At 45.9% G+C, this 17,753-nt stretch overlaps 1 protein-coding gene and 1 long non-coding RNA gene across 10 annotated transcripts; one reads left to right on the top strand and one right to left on the bottom strand.

Annotated features, from left to right (window-relative positions):
• Positions 1–4,998: 4,998 nt before the first annotated feature.
• On the top strand, positions 4,999–17,076 carry LOC308177822. 5 transcript variants are annotated; one of them, XR_013939429.1, is made up of 3 exons: positions 4,999–6,524; positions 8,458–8,628; positions 8,753–11,615. It is a non-coding gene; the product is annotated as an uncharacterized lncRNA (long non-coding RNA). The 5 variants fall into 5 exon arrangements; XR_013939430.1 differs by having other exon boundaries at positions 4,999–6,530; XR_013939428.1 differs by lacking the exon at positions 4,999–6,524 and adding an exon at positions 15,269–17,076 and having other exon boundaries at positions 6,547–8,628; positions 8,753–11,026.
• Positions 11,337–17,734, bottom strand: MEIG1 (meiosis/spermiogenesis associated 1). 5 transcript variants are annotated; one of them, XM_080555588.1, is made up of 6 exons: positions 17,628–17,679; positions 16,656–16,756; positions 15,432–15,525; positions 15,009–15,138; positions 13,762–13,924; positions 11,337–11,723 (listed from the first exon to the last, which is right to left on the bottom strand). In XM_080555588.1, exons 4-6 carry the CDS (start codon positions 15,110–15,112, stop codon positions 11,595–11,597), a joined length of 396 nt encoding a protein of 131 aa, XP_080411714.1. In that variant the 5' UTR covers positions 15,113–15,138; positions 15,432–15,525; positions 16,656–16,756; positions 17,628–17,679; the 3' UTR covers positions 11,337–11,594. The 5 variants fall into 5 exon arrangements, with proteins under 5 accessions (XP_080411714.1, XP_080411713.1, XP_080411712.1 ...); XM_080555587.1 differs by lacking the exons at positions 15,432–15,525; positions 17,628–17,679 and adding an exon at positions 17,698–17,734; XM_080555586.1 differs by lacking the exon at positions 15,432–15,525 and having other exon boundaries at positions 17,628–17,684.
• Between the last annotated feature and the right edge of the window lie 19 nt (positions 17,735–17,753).

The raw sequence follows: 17,753 nt of genomic DNA, 5'->3' as shown, positions 1-17,753 counted from the left end.
AGCGAGACCTCTGGTTCGTGCACGTGGTCCTGTTCACGAGTTTCCTTCTCTCTGTCAGGGCACGATGCAGCTGAATTCCTCCGGAGGCTGGAGATGAATGACTCTTTGTAGCAAGAGTCCGCAGGGAAGGGAAAAACACAAGCTAAGATTCAAAAGTTTCTTTGAGAGATTGTTTATTGAGAGCTGTACAGGAATAACAGCAGCGAGAGCAGCGCGGGCGTATCAAGACTCATCATTCGTTTAGGGACTAACAGGGATTTCTGCCCCACGCTGAGATTTGTCTGTCATAAGTGGAAAAGGAGGAAAAAGATTTCTGTGTCAGTCATATGATATTCATGAGCTGACGTAGTATAACAGAGGCAGAGGCTGCTGAGATCCTAGGTGAGGAATTTCCACAGGAAAAAGGAGTGATTTACGCCACCGAATAAGCTACCAGTGAGTTTCCATCTGGAGTCTTGGCATCATTTTTGTCACTCAAACTCAGGACAGACTACTCCGTTCTGCAACAGGTCAGAGAGGAGCTCAGTGGTAGGATGGGTGATAAGGCAGGGTCTGTCCTACATGGAAGGATGGAAAAGCTCAGCTTGGTTAGCCTGGCAAAAGAGAGGCCAAGAAGGGATACTGTGTTTTTTATTACACAGCGCAGGAAGGAATAAATGCTAGGGAATGAGATAAAATGTTTAAGCTAATGGTTTATGCTGGCACAGAAACAAATGGCTATGAGTGATGTACCTGTAGTACCGTGTTCAGACTGGGAGATTTCAGTCAATCGAAGGAGGGAAGCTTAGGACAGCCTCTTAGGTGGAACTGCGGGAGCAGATAACCAGATTGCTTTAAGGATGGAGTTTGATTTACGAGAAGCAATATGAGGTGTGAGAAGGGAATTGGCCTGGAAACCAGACGTCCTTTTCAACCTGAAGTCCTCTTCCTACAAGTGCAAGCTCAGCAAAAAGATCAATTTGGCAGCAAGCCCTATTCCACCCGCTGCACTTTAATGCGTTTGGTGTGGTCCCACTCCTGCAGCCAGAGCGCCAGCAGCAAACCCTGCCGACATCACAAGGATGATACACAACTCATGAATCCACCACATTTCAAAGCTTAGGAGATCCTCTGTGTCCTCTTTGCTACCTGACAGAAATGAACAACTGATAAAAAGATCTGCCCCATTTGCTTAGTGATTTTTTTGAAACTGAATCAGGCTCTGTTGCCTGAAAATAAAAAACAAGCTGCTACCATCAAGTTCAAAACAAGAACATTTACAGAATCCCAGGATGGTTGGGGTTGGAAGGGACCTCAAAGCCCCCCCAGTGCCACCCCCTGCCATGGCAGGGACACCTCCCCCCAGCCCAGGCTGCCCAAAGCCCCATCCAGCCTGGCCTTGGGCACTGCCAGGGATGGGGCAGCCACAGCTCCTCTGGGCAGCCTGGGCCAGGGCCTCACCGCCCTCTGAGGGAAGGATTTCCTCCTTATAGCTAATTGAAATCTCGCCTCTTTTAGTTTAAAGCCACTCCTCTTGTCCTACCACCACACCCCCTGACACAGAGTCCCTCCCCAGCTCTGCTGCAGCCCCTTCAGGCCCTGGCAGGCCGCTGGGAGGTCTCCCCGGAGCCTTCTCTTCTCCAGGCTGAACACCCCCAGCTCCCTCAGCCTGGCTCCACAGCAGAGGGGCTGCAGCCTCTGATCATCCTCGTGGCCTCCTCTGGACTCGCTCTGATACATCCCTGTCCTTGTGCTGGGCCCCAGAGCTGAACGCAGGCTCCAGGTGGGGTCTGACGAGAGCAGAGCAGAGGGGGACAGTCCCCTCCCTGCCCTGCTGCCCATGCTGCTTTCATAGAATCACAGAATCATTAGGGTTGGAAAAGCCCTCCAAGATCACCTGGTCCAACCACCCCCTACCACCAATGTCACCCACTAAACCATGTCCCCAAGCACCACGTCCAACCTTTTCCTGAACACCCCCAGGGACGGTGACTCCACCACCTCCCTGGGCAACCCGTCCCAACGCCTGACTGCTCTTTCTGAGAAGAAATGTCTCCTCATTTCCAACCTGAACCTCCCTTGGAACAACTTTAAGCCATTCCCTCTACTTCTATCACTAGTTATCTGTGAGAAGAGGCTGACCCCCAGCGCACATTGCCGGCTCATGTTGAGCTTCTCATCCACCACCACCTCCGGGGCCTTCTCCTCAGGGCTGCTCTCCATCTGTTCTCCACCCAGCCTGGATTTGTGCTTGGGATTGCCCCGACCCAGCTGCAGGACCTTGCACTTGGCCTTGTTGAACCTCATGAGGCTCGCACAGGCCCACCTCTCAGGCCTGCCCGGGTCCCTCTGGATGCCATCCCTTCCCTCCAGCCTGTCGACTGCACCACACAGCTCGGTGTTGTTGGCCAGCCTCCTGAGGGTGCACTCGATCCCTCTGTCCACGTTACCGACAGAGATGTTAAACAGTGCCAGCCCCAGTACTGACCCCTGAGGAATACCACTTGTCACTGTAGAAGGCCACCAAATTTGTCAAGCATGATTTGACTGCCACAGTTTTGACGCCCTGTTACACTGAGTCACTTTGTTCTGCAATATCATTCTTCTATGAAAAGCAGGTACGCTTTTCTGGTCAGAAATAAAAGCCTAACTGTTATTTTGTTGTTGTTGTTGTTGTTTTTAATGCCTAAAATAATATATAAAGAAGTCTCAGATGGTTTAATACGGCAATGGTTTGTTCTGATCAGGCTACATACAGTTTCCCTTCCCTTGCTCTTGTTTAGTATGCTTTACATTTATCACAACCGGCTGTGTTTAAGTGTCAGAGCTGTTCCAAGGCTATACACTAAGCTGGAGCTCTCCTTTCTCAAAAAATAGTCCTGGCATTGCTTCCAAGAAACAGATTTGGCACATAAATTGCAGAGAGCTTTGGAGTCTTTTCAGAACATCAGCTACACCGACTCATAAAGAAAAACAAATTCTCTCCTCTAATATTTTATTTATTCTAAAGGCCATCATGTGGTTTTCCCTGTTCTCTGGGTGAAGATTTAATTCAGCACACGTATGAAAACTTCAACATATCCCAAAGCTAACTATATATCCTTGCCATTGATGCTGCTGCCCCTGTAACTCCTCAGCTGGCTGCCAGCCGGCTGCGCCGTCCTTAGCTCTGCAGGTCCTTCCAAGTGGTCCGGTGCCCTGGGTTTTGGGATGCATCCCTTTGTTCCGTAGCTCTTTGTTTGTGCTGGCTCTCTGCTGCGATTTATCTCAGTCCTGGCTCCAGCAGCAGCAGCCACTGCTCTGCCATCTCCTTCCCCGTAGCGATTTCAGCTTCTCAGCATCACGGTTAGTGATTACAGGCTGGTAATTGGGTTTTGCACCATTAAATCAGCCCCCAGCACGATGGCCTTTGGGCTGTTCTATTTGGCATGGTCTTTTTTTTTTTTTTGAATGGATGTGGTTTTCTTTGGAGCTTTCTAGCAAAGCTTCCACAAACCAAAATTCCTGGAGGACCCCGGAGCTACTTTTGCCTATGATTTCAAGTCCAAAGGAAAACTGATTATCAAACCTGCTTTGTTAAAATGGACTTTAAACTCATCTCTGTCCTAACAAATAATCAAACAGCCACCCCAAGGAAATGCTGTGGAAAAAGAAAGAAGTGGACAAACCATCATGACACTGGGATCTCCCAAAAGAGGTGCGTTCATCTCCATCCATGGAGAGGAGAGGTTCACTCAACCCTGGTAGACCATCAGTGGGAAAAACAGCTGGAGGACTTGTGGCATTGCTGGTGTCACCTGCATAGAAAAGGACGTGAGTTGTTCCATCAAGTCCTGCAGTTCTGGGCTTGTACATTTGCCCTTGCATTTGCCACAGGGATGCGCCCTGCTGAGAAGACACAGGATTTCTGAAGGTCGCTTGTAGGAAGAAAACAGGAGCCAAACCCTTTATGTACTGCAGTTCCCACAGTCAAGTTTACTTAGTAGCTGCCTGTAAGGACCAAAGGATCTCTAAACTGACATCAAGCAGAGTTACAGACATCTTCAAATGGAAACAACAAACCCCAAATTCAGCAAAACTATTTCTGCATACTCTGTCTGTAATCTAGAGATCTAGCAAAAGCTCCTTGCTCGCTTCTCTTGGCTTATAGCAAATTTATTTGAGTCTCTCCCTTACTGTTATTGGAGACTTCCCTTTAAGAATTTATGCATTATTTTAGGGTGAGTGGAAAAATCCACCGGCAGTCAGACCCAAAGGGGAATACAGCATCACCAAAACGATACGCATCAGCACTCGGCACTAGGGCTGATGTGAGGAGCCCAAGACAACCAGCTCCTCCCAGCACATGGACGTTGTGGGCACTGGCTGGGACATGGAGAGGACATTAGCCCACCAGCAGGAGAAAAAAAAAATAGAAATCACAGGTTTTATCATATACAATAAAGGAAGGGTCTGGGGGAGCTGCAGGGCAGTCAGCAGAGGGAGATGTGGGCTCACACATGCAGCACGCAGCCCCAGCCCGTGGCATCCCTCAGAACTGGGGCAATGCAGCAGGTTTTCAGTGTTTCACCAAAAAGCAATTCGTTTTACTTTTTGCACGCTGATGTTTTAATATTTGAGAGACTGAACAAATAAAAGAGTTGAGACATTCAGAGTCAGGGATGTGCTGCCTGAATTATTCATTATAATCAAATTTCTCCTTTATGTTTTCCAGCAGTTTGAGTTTCATGAGGACTGTGGATTCTCCCTCTCTCACATTATCTTATTGAATGTGTCACAGAAGCTTCCCAATCCACTCCTTCATGCTCAAAAATCTCAACTGAAAGTGGCACGGCATTTGATAGATTTAGAGAAATCTTTTTTTTTTTTTTGAGAAAAAGAAAAAAAACTTCAAACAGAGAAATGCTTCATATTACATATATTTATAATATTTCTTTATATGAATATAAAGAAAATGTGAAGAAAATGCCTCCAGCACAGATGGATCTTCCTACTTTGCTCTGATATAGAAAAGCAGGAATTACAAGAATTTGCTGGTGGGTTTTGTTGTTGTCTTTCTTTCTTTGTTTGTTTTCTATCTGATAGGTGCAAATACTAAAATAGATTGACAGATGGAAATGGTAAAATAAAGATAAAAAAGATAGATGCGAATGGTAAAAATAAAAAGATGCAAGTGGTAAAACTGTAAATAACAGAGAAGCTATTCCTAAACTAACGTTCTAAATGACATTTTAATATCTTATTATCTATAGCATAATTAAGCTTTTACATTTCATCTGCTTCAATTGCCTTGTGTTGTCAACAATCTGCTCGCAATACTCATTTTATCAGTCAATATTTGTTCTAAACACCTCTTCTGAACTCATCCTTCAGGTGTATAAATCTAGTTACTCTGTTGAAATAGTGCTCCGGCCTGACGAAATTTTAATCTGGTGAGCTTTTATATAAATCTCTGTAGTTGCAAGCGTTATGATCTTTCACACTGAGCGTGCACAGCACCAGCCCGTCTCTCCATGCACATCCTAGCGCCTATGTCCCGGTGCCCGCAGCCCGCCTGCTGGCTCTCCCCACCTGCGTCCCAGCACTGGGGGGGCTCCCCCCGCATCCATATGTTTGGGACAAGCAGGCCCTCAGGGCAGCTGACTAGAGGGAATGGCCTCGAGTTGTGCCAGGGGAGGTTCAGGTTGGAAATGAGGAGACTTTTCTTCTCAGAAAGAGCGGTCAGGCGTTGGGACGGGTTGCCCAGGGAGGTGGTGGAGTCACCGTCCCTGGGGGTGTTCAAGGAGAGGTTGGACGTGGTGCTTGGGGACATGGTTTAGTGGTGACGTCGGTGGTAGGGGGATGGTTGCACCAGGTGGTCTTGAAGGTCTTTTCCAACCTTACTGATGCTGTGATTCCATTCTGTGATTCTCTGAGGTCTCACAGGCGCCCTGAGCAGCGCTGAAGAGCCAGGCTCGCATCAAGCCCGCCTGCTTTTCACTCCGTCCCCCTGCCAAGCCCGGCAGCTGCCAGCAGCGCAGCGCCCAGGCAGGACACCTTCCTCTGGCTGAGGCGCTGGGGAGCTCCTGCCAAGGGCGAACATCTGCGGCGAGGAGCTGGGCCCACGTCCCGCTTCCCAGCCAGGGATTGCTGAGCGCCTGCCAGCGAGGGAGGAGGCTTCTGCGGTACAAAATCTCTCCGAGGCGCTGCCTGGTTGACTGCCCACACACGCTCACCCTTCCCTCGACGCGTGCCCTGTTCCCCTCCCTCCCTCATCCTCCTCTTTTTTTTTTTTGAGGCGTTTCCTTCCCCCGTGTGAGGATGTGAGAAATGAGAGCACCTGGGGCAGCGAGCTGTTGGTGAAGGAGGATTCAGTGCCACAGAAACACCAAACAGCAAGGGAAGTGCTAAATTAACCACGCACAAACGTCAATGAGCAGGTGATAGCAGTGAGGGTAACGAAGGCCAGGATTCCTCAGGCAGCAGCCGGTGGGAAGTTAAAAGAACGGATCCAGCCGTGGTGGCAGTCAGCCTTGGTTTGTGACTGCTAAGAAGAAGGAAATATGGTTAGTGTGAGTACTATGGGTTATTTGAGGGGGCTTGGGGCACTATTTTCTTAGAGTCACCCCAGTGTAAATATCATTCAGTCTTCTAATTTAAAAGCAAAAACGTTTTTTCCTGTTACCTTCTTAAAAATAAGTGACAAGTTTATTTATTCTGTGAGGTTTTAACCCGGATAGCTATTTTGCAAGTCTTTTCTCAATTCAGTATCTTTTACAAAAATTCAGAAAAACATAGCTGGCTGCCAGGATTACTAACATCATTCCTACTCCTTGAAGGTCCCTTAAATAGATTTCTACAAGATGCAAAAATTTGGGAATTGCAAGTTCCTTGAATGTTTTAGGGGTTTCATATAGTTCCTAACTCATCCTTGTACATTGAGGGAATGGTGACAAGAGGTATCCCAGGTAAATTAATGCACCTGGTTCCTATGCTGAAAAACAGGGGACTCAGAACTGCCCAAAGCTTGCTATGGGGTGTTCGGGGGAATGGCCAAAGACATGGAAAGGGCACAATCAGGATGGAGTATGAGAAGATGGCAAGGAGGAGGGTTAGAGGGACACTCACCTGTCCAAGCTTTGCACCTGACCCCCACAGCCTGGCCTGACTCCTTATTCAATCCCCTTTTTACTGTCTTTTCTGTGTCATCTCCCCATTTGACAACACCTGCAGCAGCCTGGCTGTTTCTTTCCCTAGTGAATTCAGCCCCGCGTGCCTGCAATTTGCTTGCAAACTTCGGGCTGCGCTGGCTGGTGAGTAGAAGACCCGCAGCTGGAAAGGATCAAGGTCTGGGACAGGTCAGGGAGCCTGGGTACAGGCATTGGATGGAGCTAGAGGCCTTGCTGATTTTCCAGGGATCTGTGATGCCAGGAAGTGTGTGAGCGAGAGCGCACACGGTGATGAGCCTCTCTAGAGCATGTGCTCAGCCTTGCTATGGGCTGGACTCCAGCAGAAAAGGGCAGCCCCATCCATCTGCTAGGGGTGGAGAGACCGCCTGGGTCCCTGGGGGGGTGCCCCCAATCTTCCATCTATAACGCGTGGAAGAGTATTGAGGCTTTTAAGTATGGGAGAGAAAAAAAGAAAGAAAAATCCACGAAAGCACCAAAGAGCAAAGATTTTGTGTCCCAGCACTGAGATATGTAAACGCACTGGCTGAACGGAGTAACCAAAAATATGGTTATGCTTGTTCAAAGTCACACTGCACTTTTTTGGTGCCAGCCTGGAACTCTCCTGCCAGCAGGCATTCCCCTGCTTCTTGGGATTGTGCTGGACTTCAAGGAAATGAAAAGTCTCAACTTCAAGAAATAAAACTTTTTATTGAGAGCAGTGTAAGTCATTACAACGTGAGCACAGGCAGGCTGCTAAGAAGCAGCTCCCACACGTAAGTAACAGTCAGTGGAACAAGGGCAATATGAGAGAACATGCAAAGAAAATAAGGCAACGTGATTCGAGCTGCTTTCAGACAGGCTCCCCCTCTTTTCTGAAGTGTGAGGCCCAGCGACATCAACAGCTGTTGAGCTAAAGTCATCTTTACTGAGTCTGAAGCCACTCAATCATTTTCAGCATCTTGAAACAAGGGAACCGTGTCTAAACATTGAAAAGTTGAGGTTCCAGTGTCTTCAGGGCTGGAATTGTCCGCTCGGGTACCAAAGTGAGTATTAAAATGTTCGTGCTGTCATTCTGTGTGGTTAATGAGCTGCCGTGACTGTAAAGCAATCATATAACCGTAGCATCACTTTCAGACAATACTGTTGCATAATGAATTCACGTAAAGGCTGAAAACATTGAAATTCACCCAAGAACACAAAAATACAGCCTTTATTCCCTCCTTGTAGCTGATGAATTCAGAGAGGCTGCAGCCTTGCCATTTCCCTCGTAACTGTTGAATACAAAGCCTGAGAAGTAGGTCTTGGAAACATTTGTTTTACCACCTTCTAGGAGCTTCAACAAGCACAGAAAACATTCATCCTTGCCTTGCACAAAGCCGTGGAGTGAATTAGAATGAGACCACGTACTCCTGTGGGTAGCTGGTTAAATACTTGCTAAGAGGGGGCCCTGCCACCCGTTTGTTCATTGCCAGCACTGCAGTGTGCCCTGCGAGGGCCAGAGGTGAGTACGATGGAAGTACTTCCACAGAATTACTTTTGCTTTGGAGTCTAATTAACAAAACGGTGCATATTCTTATCTCCAGGCAATAAAACGGAGAAATGTGTTTTCCTTTCTCTTTTTAAAGTTACTAAAATTGAGTGTGAAGTTTCCGTAACGGCATCCGGAAGCACAAGTTATTTAACTAGATAATCCACGCGAACTGGAGCGTCACCCTGAAAATGAAGCAGAGCTTCCTCGATAGCCCCCTTCCGATCCCTTTTTTACAACTCAGAGACCTTAAGCTAAGACACGAGTAAGCTGACAGCCTTCGATATGCTTGAAAGACCCGAGGTGACAGACATTTCAGTTAAAGATTTATGAAATAAGATAAAATATTGACACTTTTTTTTTATAGCTTTTTGACTAAAAGCGATACATCCAGCATGACAGTAACAGACTTGTTAGTGCTTGCGTATCAACTTCACGCTCAGCACGCAGAGCTGAATACCAACTCCACATCGGGAAGAGTAACTCCAGCAAACATCGTTACGCTAGATTAATGTTATCTTGAGATCACAGGCACATTTGGGCAAGAACCCCGTAGTTGCTTCTTCTTAAACAGAAAATGAGCCCCTTTGACTTCCCAGCCCCAGACAAAAATTAATTAAACAAATGAAAGGGGTTGTAAGGAACCTTAAATTTAGCATGAACTGCCTTGAAATGTGAATACAAACTAGATGTCAAAGGACAATTATAACCAAAACTGTCACTGTCAACACAAGATCTTCTGGTTTACAATGAAGTGAGTGAACTTTCAAACACAGCATGAAGGCTGCCAAAGGGGATGCCCGTAAGCCGGTCTCCAGCACTAATTACAAGGCTTTTTTTTCCTTTTGACTGGCAACCTTTTAAATATGACAGGGAGATTCAACCTTTCAGCACACACACTGTGCTTAAAAGTTTTGGTAATAAAATCTAGGCAGCTCGCTCTCTCAATGCCAGAAGAATCTGCCAACTCTTACAAAAATCAGCATTTCCGAAGCAGGTGAGGCTGTTTATTTGTCTGACTTAAAATTGGCTGACCAGGGGCCTTGCAAACTTGGGATGAGGACGAAAACAAACAAGAAAAAAAACAACGAGCACTTACAGACAAATCCTGACCAATTGGTGTTAACAAAGACAATGACCAGAAACAAACCTGGTGGGTTTCACTCATTGATAAGGAAAGAAGTTGGCATGTGGGAATGTTTATTCCAGCGGGGTTATCTGATTGAGGACTTCCACGTTACAAAACAAACACCAGAAACAAACCTGCTCAGTCCCAGCGATTGCTAAGTGTGAGAATGTTTATTCTAGCAGGGCTGGCTGATAAAGGGCTCTCTAAATTGGGATGCTAAAGGAAAAAAAAAAAAAAAAAGGAAGCAATAAGCAAACACGCTGGGGCATAGATCCAACAAAGCCATCACGAAGACATTGACAAGAAACAAACCCTGCCTGTCGCACTACGAGCTGGGCCATCCACGAGTCAGAGCCACTGCTCCTAGGAAAACCAACCAGGATGTTGCAGCTGCTAAGACTGGAAATCGGGGGACGCAGGACAGGGGCGGCGGTGGGATCCACAGGGCAAAACATGCAGGGCAAGGCAGATCAAAGGGGGGCAGTGGGCAGAAAAGCGTGTAACAGGGAGGTGGTTTCGTGTAAAATGGCACTGGTCATCATGCTTGTGTGGCTGAGCCCTGCACCTGACCACCACAGCCTGTCCCACCTTCTTACTGGATCTTTTCTTATTAAATCTTAACTCGCTCTCTGTGTAATCGCGCTCTCCCTCTCACGTGTGCTGCAGGGACTAAGTGCCACCTACTTGTGAGCCCTGCGCGTGTGTGAGTGGAAACTGGTGCCAGACAGGGGAACCGGTGGGGATCCCACCGGGATGGGGACGGCGTGTGTTCCCCAAACTATTTACTGGCGGGGACCTGAGTGAACGAGGCGAGTGGCACGCAGAGGGGCCGCGCTGGTACTCAGATCGTTTGCAGAAGTGCATGTGCTTGTGAACCTGGAGTGCGGCGCGAGTGCGCCTGCACCACTGACTTGGCCCTGCCGGCTGGAGAGGAAGCAGGGAGCCTGCTGGCTGTGCTTATGTTTTATAGGAATCCTGCCAGGAGGTGCTGTTGAAGGCATCACGTTGTAGCGGTCTGTGTGACGGGCCATGCCAGCGGCCTGGGTGTCTGTGCGTCTCTGCGATGTGCGCTCAGCTTTGCTGCTGGCTTGACCCTGCACAAGGGAAGCGGCAGCCACGTCCCGCAGGCTGAGCAGAGACCCCAGGTCCCCAGGCGCCAGGCTGCTGGGCTCCGGAGGCCTTGCTTTGGAGCGACCGGAGGAGGCAGCTGTGCTCTCGCTTCGCTTAAATGCTGCTTCTGAGGTAAATAAAAAAAAGACTTCGGGTGTACCTTACCTATCGCTCAGAAAGAGGTTTCTTGTTGTAACTGTTTCTATCACAATAAGCAGTTGTTTAAATCCGCAGTTCAGCACTGGGCCTTGCAGCTTGGTTGTTCAGCGTCCTTTAATAAAGTTTTCTGCTTGTTAGAGCCTCGTAGTCCTTAGCTATACCAAGAGACCGTGGCTGACATTAGCCATTCTCAACAAGAGCATATTGTTCAGAATAAAGATTAGCGACTACCTTTAATGGACTTCGCACACAGTTAGCCCAAATACATGACGTCCCTTTGCCATGTTTTTTTTAATTTTTTTTTATTGTTGATTTTTGATATCAAATCATTTGTAACTAGGAATAATAATACTTTTACTTATAACTGGAAAAAAAATGAAGTTCCCCTGTCTATAATTCCAGGTCACTCTACATTTCCTGCATTCCCCATTCTATCTACGAACGACATCTGTAGTTAAGTCAGATTACACAGATCTCATTTACTTACAGATTCTAACCAACAGATTTATAGAACAGTGCAAACATTAGAACAGTAACAAAATTAATAAACATAAACTTTCACTTTACGAACTTCTTTGTCTTCGCATTCTCTTTGCTTATTGTAGTAATAGAAGGTATTGTCCCTTCTCTGAAGCTTCTTAACAAATCCAGTTTCTGGCCAACACTCTACCTACAAATAGAATAAAAGGATATACTTTCACCGGAACAAGCCTGCATTGAATGATGTTTGTGCATTATATTGCAGAAAATATAGGGTACATTTCCATCGGAAAACCTCACTGCATCTGAGCACTACTTTGCTACTAATTTGCTTGACTTTTACAGAAGATTAAAAGCAGGATGTCAGAAACCAGTTTTCTGGTCTGGGCTAAAGAATTTTTTTGATCAGAAAAGTCTAGAAATAAGGATCTAAGAATATTTGATAGAGTCATTTAGAAAGTGGGCCAGTCAAAGCTTTTAGAATATATCTAGGAATAAAACATTGATGCTATTCATTTATTCAGTAACCTGAGATGCTGTAAAATTCCACTTCTCTACAACTGACACAGACTTAAGTGGTTCTTCAAGATTCTTCTGACCATGAAAAATGTGTACATCACGCATTTCATTAGTGATTTCATAAAGATAAAGTGAGCTACGTGTACTGTAAAAGCTGGTCTCAGAAACAGCAGGATCAATCCTGCAGGACACCAGCATCATCTTGGTGCTGTTCGGTATCCACAGTGTGAAGCTTTGAACAACCAAGTGCTCAAGCCTTTAGTTTAACAGCTTTAGGGCTTGGGTAGGCAGCTATCTGCAGCTTGAACTGCGATTGTTTCTGATCAATTTGAACCTGAAAAAATCACGTCATGAGAATCTTATTTCTCTTCCAGGCAGAGTTGACAATAGGATGCCTACGCAGAGCATTCTCTAACTAGAGAGTTCCAGAAGTAGTAGTTTCCTTACCTTATTACTTAGACACACAGTTATCTGCATTCTCTGTCTAAAGCTAAAAGCCTTAATATTCATTACACCTACATTATAATTGCATCATTAATCATAACTGCATTATGGAAACCTAATATGGAGAAAATAAGACATTTCAAATGTGTAAGTTGAAAGAGAACCACTACCAGATCCTGGCAAGTCTGAACAGAATGCACAATCATTTTAAATTGGAATAAGCGACGTTCTTCAACCTTTATGAGGTTTTAATTGTTTACACCCTGCCATAAATCTTGAGCATACTGATCCTACCGCACTAGTTACAGGATTTCCTGTCGCACAGGAATTTACTCTACAGCCTTTACGGTGGTGTCTGAGCCCACGACAAAATAAATAACTGTGTTTTATTATGCACATTGACATTTTGCTGTTTTAATGGGAATGAGGAGTGACTTTCTTAGGAACGTTCCACACTGAGGTGCGCAGGAGGTTAACGTATTTTAAACTGTATTTTTCATGAGATTTATGGTGCTTTGGAAGAGCAATCACAGAGATCTAATAAAGATAACAGGTTATTTGCTGAATTAAACTCTTTGTTGCTCTTTTGAATCTCGGGTAGCCACTGCGTATCTGGCTATTACTCATTACCTCATCTGATGTGCTAAGGAATATTACCGGTAACTGTAGCGACCAGAGGACCAAGTCCTTGATGTGCTCAGCTGACAAATGCCTCTGCCACAACTCCCTTTACCACAGTTGCCGTCAAACATTTCTACTTGGGACAGTTTCAGAAATAGAAACCAAGTTTTGGGTGCGCGTGGTCTGATTATCTATCCTACCATGTAATTCAGCAGTAAAAGTGAAGCTGGTAGCAATGACACAGGACTGAGTCCCCTGACAATGGATGTGTTTACTCTCTTAATAGACCTGTTAGGAATGGGGAAACTTTACAGAGAATTACCTCTGATATATTCCTTCCCTCAAAGCTGAAATAGTCTTTCAGATGGCAGCTACATCTATTCAAACAAATCTCTAACACCTCTAAATGCATAAGAAATGTAAAACAAAAACACAGGCTGGTGAGTGTTTCTATTTCACTTTTGCAAAATAAATTACTCTGCACAGTTAATAATAATGCAAGAATTCAAGCCAGATCTGGGAGAAAAAAACCTACCAGAAGCTAGCCTGAAGACAGGAAGTAAGAGGCACCTTCATTTTTACTTAATAATTTAACATGAGACAGAAGTTTAATGCAATAACCCTTGCAGAGTTCTAAATCTTACCGTATCAACTTGTTTTACTTGCTTATATTCAAACTCATCTCTGTATCCAGCTTGCTGAAATCTGTATAAGTTCTCTACCTCATCTGACCAATTTTTGGCATGACGTATAGATTTTGGCTTGAGGTCAGCTTTAGCCATGACTGCAGAAGCTTCAGACTTTTTCCTGAAATTAGATTTTTGAAAATGAAATAAGAGAAGGCCAAAGTAAGTGATTTTGTTAGGGCAGAATACAGATGAGTAGAACAACAACAACAAAAAAGTATACACAATACAATAATGTCTTCATAGAACTTTATATTGCTTCTGCAAGCAGCCATACAGAATTCTACCACATGTACAAGATATAACCAGAAATGGGTCCTCTCCTAGTTTTGTAATGTCACCAGGTTTCAGCCTTGCAATTAGGATGACATTTTGAAGGAAGGAGAAAAACCTTATGGATTTTGTAGTGAGGGGATGAACAGTCTCGCTCCCTTTGGGTAGTATGCTGCCTCCAAATCCTGCACAAAGTAAAATTTCCTTAATTAGCAAGTTCCTGTATCAACCGAGGGCTGGAAAAGTCGAAAGCTGATGCCTTTTCAAATGCTTTTAGTCCGTTAAAAGAAGCAGGAAAGGAAAAAAAAAAGTCACGCTGCAGCATACACATCTTTGGGAAAATATCAAGAATTGTCATTATCATAATGTAGAATCAGAAGTCTGCAATTCTGCTGTCCGACAGTATAAGAGCCATTAGCGAAAAAGGGCCTTTCATCTCTTAGCACACATGCTTTATTAAAGATCAATAAAAAATACGCACAAGGACTCTTTTCTGGCAACACTAAACGTCTGGCAGTTCAGCACTGCAAGCATTAAGCAGTAAGAGCTCTGCAGCTCTTTACTGGCATTTTGTAAGGGCAGGCGGCACATTTACTACTGAAAAAAAATCCAAAAACAAAGTAAATTTTCCCACCCAGTTATGAATTATCATGTACAAATTATACGCTCAGCATATATCCTTACTATAAATCTTTAGTGTAGTCTTGGAAATATTTATCTCAAAAAAAATATATATATAAAATAAAATTAATCCCTCGCTGCAAAGTGTCCTTTTGCAGCCATTACAGAGCTGTTCCCATCACGTATATGCTCAACCGTGTTTGAGAACTGCTGTCAGTCTGGGACTCGACACAGTTAACGTTATTAGCGACGACATTAGAGCTACAATTTGTAATGGTTTAGTATTTCTTAAGTGTTTTCTGGTAACTTACACGTTACTAGGGTCAAGCACTTCATCACAGGATGTGCTGAATTCATCTAACACATGTGCTTCTCCAAGGCATCTAGACGTGCCTGGCACTTCCTGACTCACCATTGCTGGTGGCCTGTCCACAGGCGTTCCTGCTCAAAACCAGGTACAAAGGTCACACAGTTAAAGTGCCACCGTGGTGACTTCAAATAGTAATAAAAAAAATCTATCCTTTCTATGCTATTTAAGCCCTTTGAAAATTGTGCTCTTTGTCTACTGCAGCGCCCCCGAGCTGCAAGCACAGAGCCGGTTTCTCTGTACAGGAGCACGAGCTGAGCCGTACTACAGACAGCCTACGGAACAGAACCGTCATTTCCATGATGGTCGCCCCTGAGCCTCCTCTTCTCCAGACAAAACAACCCCAGCTCCCTCAGCTGCTCCTCACAGGACTTGTGCTCCAGGCCCTTCACCAGTTTCGTTGCCCTTCTTTGGACATGCTCCAGCACCTCGATGTCCTTCTTGTACTGAGGGGCCCAAAGCTGAACACAGTGCAAGACGACAGTAAGAAAATATAATTCAGCATAACACTAACACTTTTTATGTAAATGGTATTGTTCAACAGTGAACTTTGCTAAAACAATGTTTGCCTACTCTTACTGTAGGGGAAATGGTGACATTTCACATACCTCTGTTTTGTCCTTGGGAATTTTTTTTTATGTTATTCACACCATAATTTCTAAGGAATCCTAACGAGCCTGGGCCTGCATATATTTGTTTCCTTAATGCTTATACAAGGCAGCATTCACAGGACCTCTCTGGGGTCCTAGAACCAGTCAGGTATTTCCAATGACTTCAACAGACTTTACATGAGACCTTTTTGTATTTGCCAAGGTATTGAGGTGAACATCCAGGCCCCTGGCCTGACGTTACACTGACTAAACAGAACCACAGAACGGCTGAGGTTGGAAGAGACCTCCGGAGATCCTCTGGTCCAACCCCTGTTCATGCAGGAACACCTTGAGCAGGTTGTCCAGAACCGTGTCTAGATGGCTTCTGAATATCTCCAAGCAGGGAGACGCCACAACCTCTCTGGGCAACCTGTTCCATCGCTCAGTCACCTGTACAGTACAGAAGTTTTTTCTTATGTTCAAAGAGAACCTCCCGTACTTCAGCGTCCAGTGCCTCTTGTCCAGAACATGAAAGAAACTACCGTATGTACGAGAATTTGCCAGATGTGAGAGATACCGGTGTAAAAAGCTAATGCTTGAAGGATTCACAAATGTGGATGTATTTATGATGAGGTAGTTGTGGTGGTGGTGGGGTCACAAGTGAACCTCAGTCCTGATCAGATGGAGAGGGAGAACAGGACGAACAGTCTGTGTACTTCACGTTTATATGAGTTCTGTTTGTATTTATGTGGGTGCCAGTAAATGCAGTTTTCAGTCTGTGTGTCCGGCTGAACACACAGCATGCAAGTGTGTGTGTGCAGGCACACCTGTCAGGAATATCCTCATCCTGGCTACTTGCTAGAAAAGGGAATACAGCAACCTACTTCCGTGGGGCTGGAACAGGAGAACTCCCTGGTATTTGAAGTCCTGGGCATTTGGCTTCTCTTAGCTATATTAAGCACCACTAAAAGCTGAGAAGCAAGGAGCATCTCACTACTTACTTTCAAGTTCTTGAGACAGTGTAGTATTTGTGTCTTACTACAATGGTTGTTCCACAGTGCTTCTTTTTATCTTCTTTCTCCAATTCTGTTTCCTCTGTTTCCTTAAAGTTCATAAAGAGAAATAAAACGTCTTCTAAAAGATAAGACTGCACTTAAACTGTCACCACAACCACCAAACTGCTCAGCATGCACCTTGTGTCCAGTCAGCTCCTTGCTATCATTTAGAGACCAACATTTAGAGACAACAGAGCAAGGAAGAGCAGGGCTCCCACCACACAATCGTGACATCCAATCCCTGCTCTGAAACCTACAGGCAAGGGGCAGCCAAAGCCCAACCAACGCAATTCCTGCTCCGCCTCTGTTAAAGAGGGGGTGCTTTAATGATCAGTGACGAAATAAATTGCAATAATAATCTACAAAATTCCTGTTTTCTCCTTCCTTTCTATGTGCAGAGCTTTTAGACAGGAACGTCCCTTCAAAAAACACGGGGTGTACAGAGGTAGTGATGAAGGGCAGACGTTGGGATTTCCTCTGTCCCAATAACCATAAGCCGGAGCTGCAGAAGGCGTTTATCCCGGCGCAGACACCACCATGACCATGAGACTACCCCACCACCACGACCTTAACCCCAAGCCCCGCAGCCATGACACCAGCCTCCAACCCACAGCTGTGACTGGACCCCAGTCTCTCCACCATGCCCACAAATGACTTGCAGACCCCAAACCCACCTCACGGCCCCATCCTACGACCCCAACCCCACACCACGACCCCCAACCCCCCACATCACGACCCCAACCCCACAACAAGACCCCATCCCCACCCCACAACCCCCTCCTGACCGCCATACTGCTATCTCCAACCCCCAACCCGCCACCCCAAGCCCCCACTCAGCACCGTGCCTCACCCCACAGCCCCCCCAGCCGCCGTCCCCCCCCAGCCGTCTCCCCCAGCCCCGACCCGGCCCTCAGAGACCTCGCGGCCCGCCCCGGGGCCTCCCCCCTTCGCCCCACACCGGCCCCTCCGCGCCCCGTTGCTAGGCAACCCCTCCCGCCGCCGCCATTTTGAGGAGCCCGTCACCCGTCACCTGATTCTGATTGG

The sequence above is a fragment of the Anser brachyrhynchus genome, assembly GCF_964034855.1.
Source record: "Anser brachyrhynchus genome assembly, chromosome: 1".
Lineage (NCBI taxonomy): Eukaryota > Metazoa > Chordata > Aves > Anseriformes > Anatidae > Anser > Anser brachyrhynchus.
This window is presented reverse-complemented; position numbering and strand designations above follow the sequence as displayed.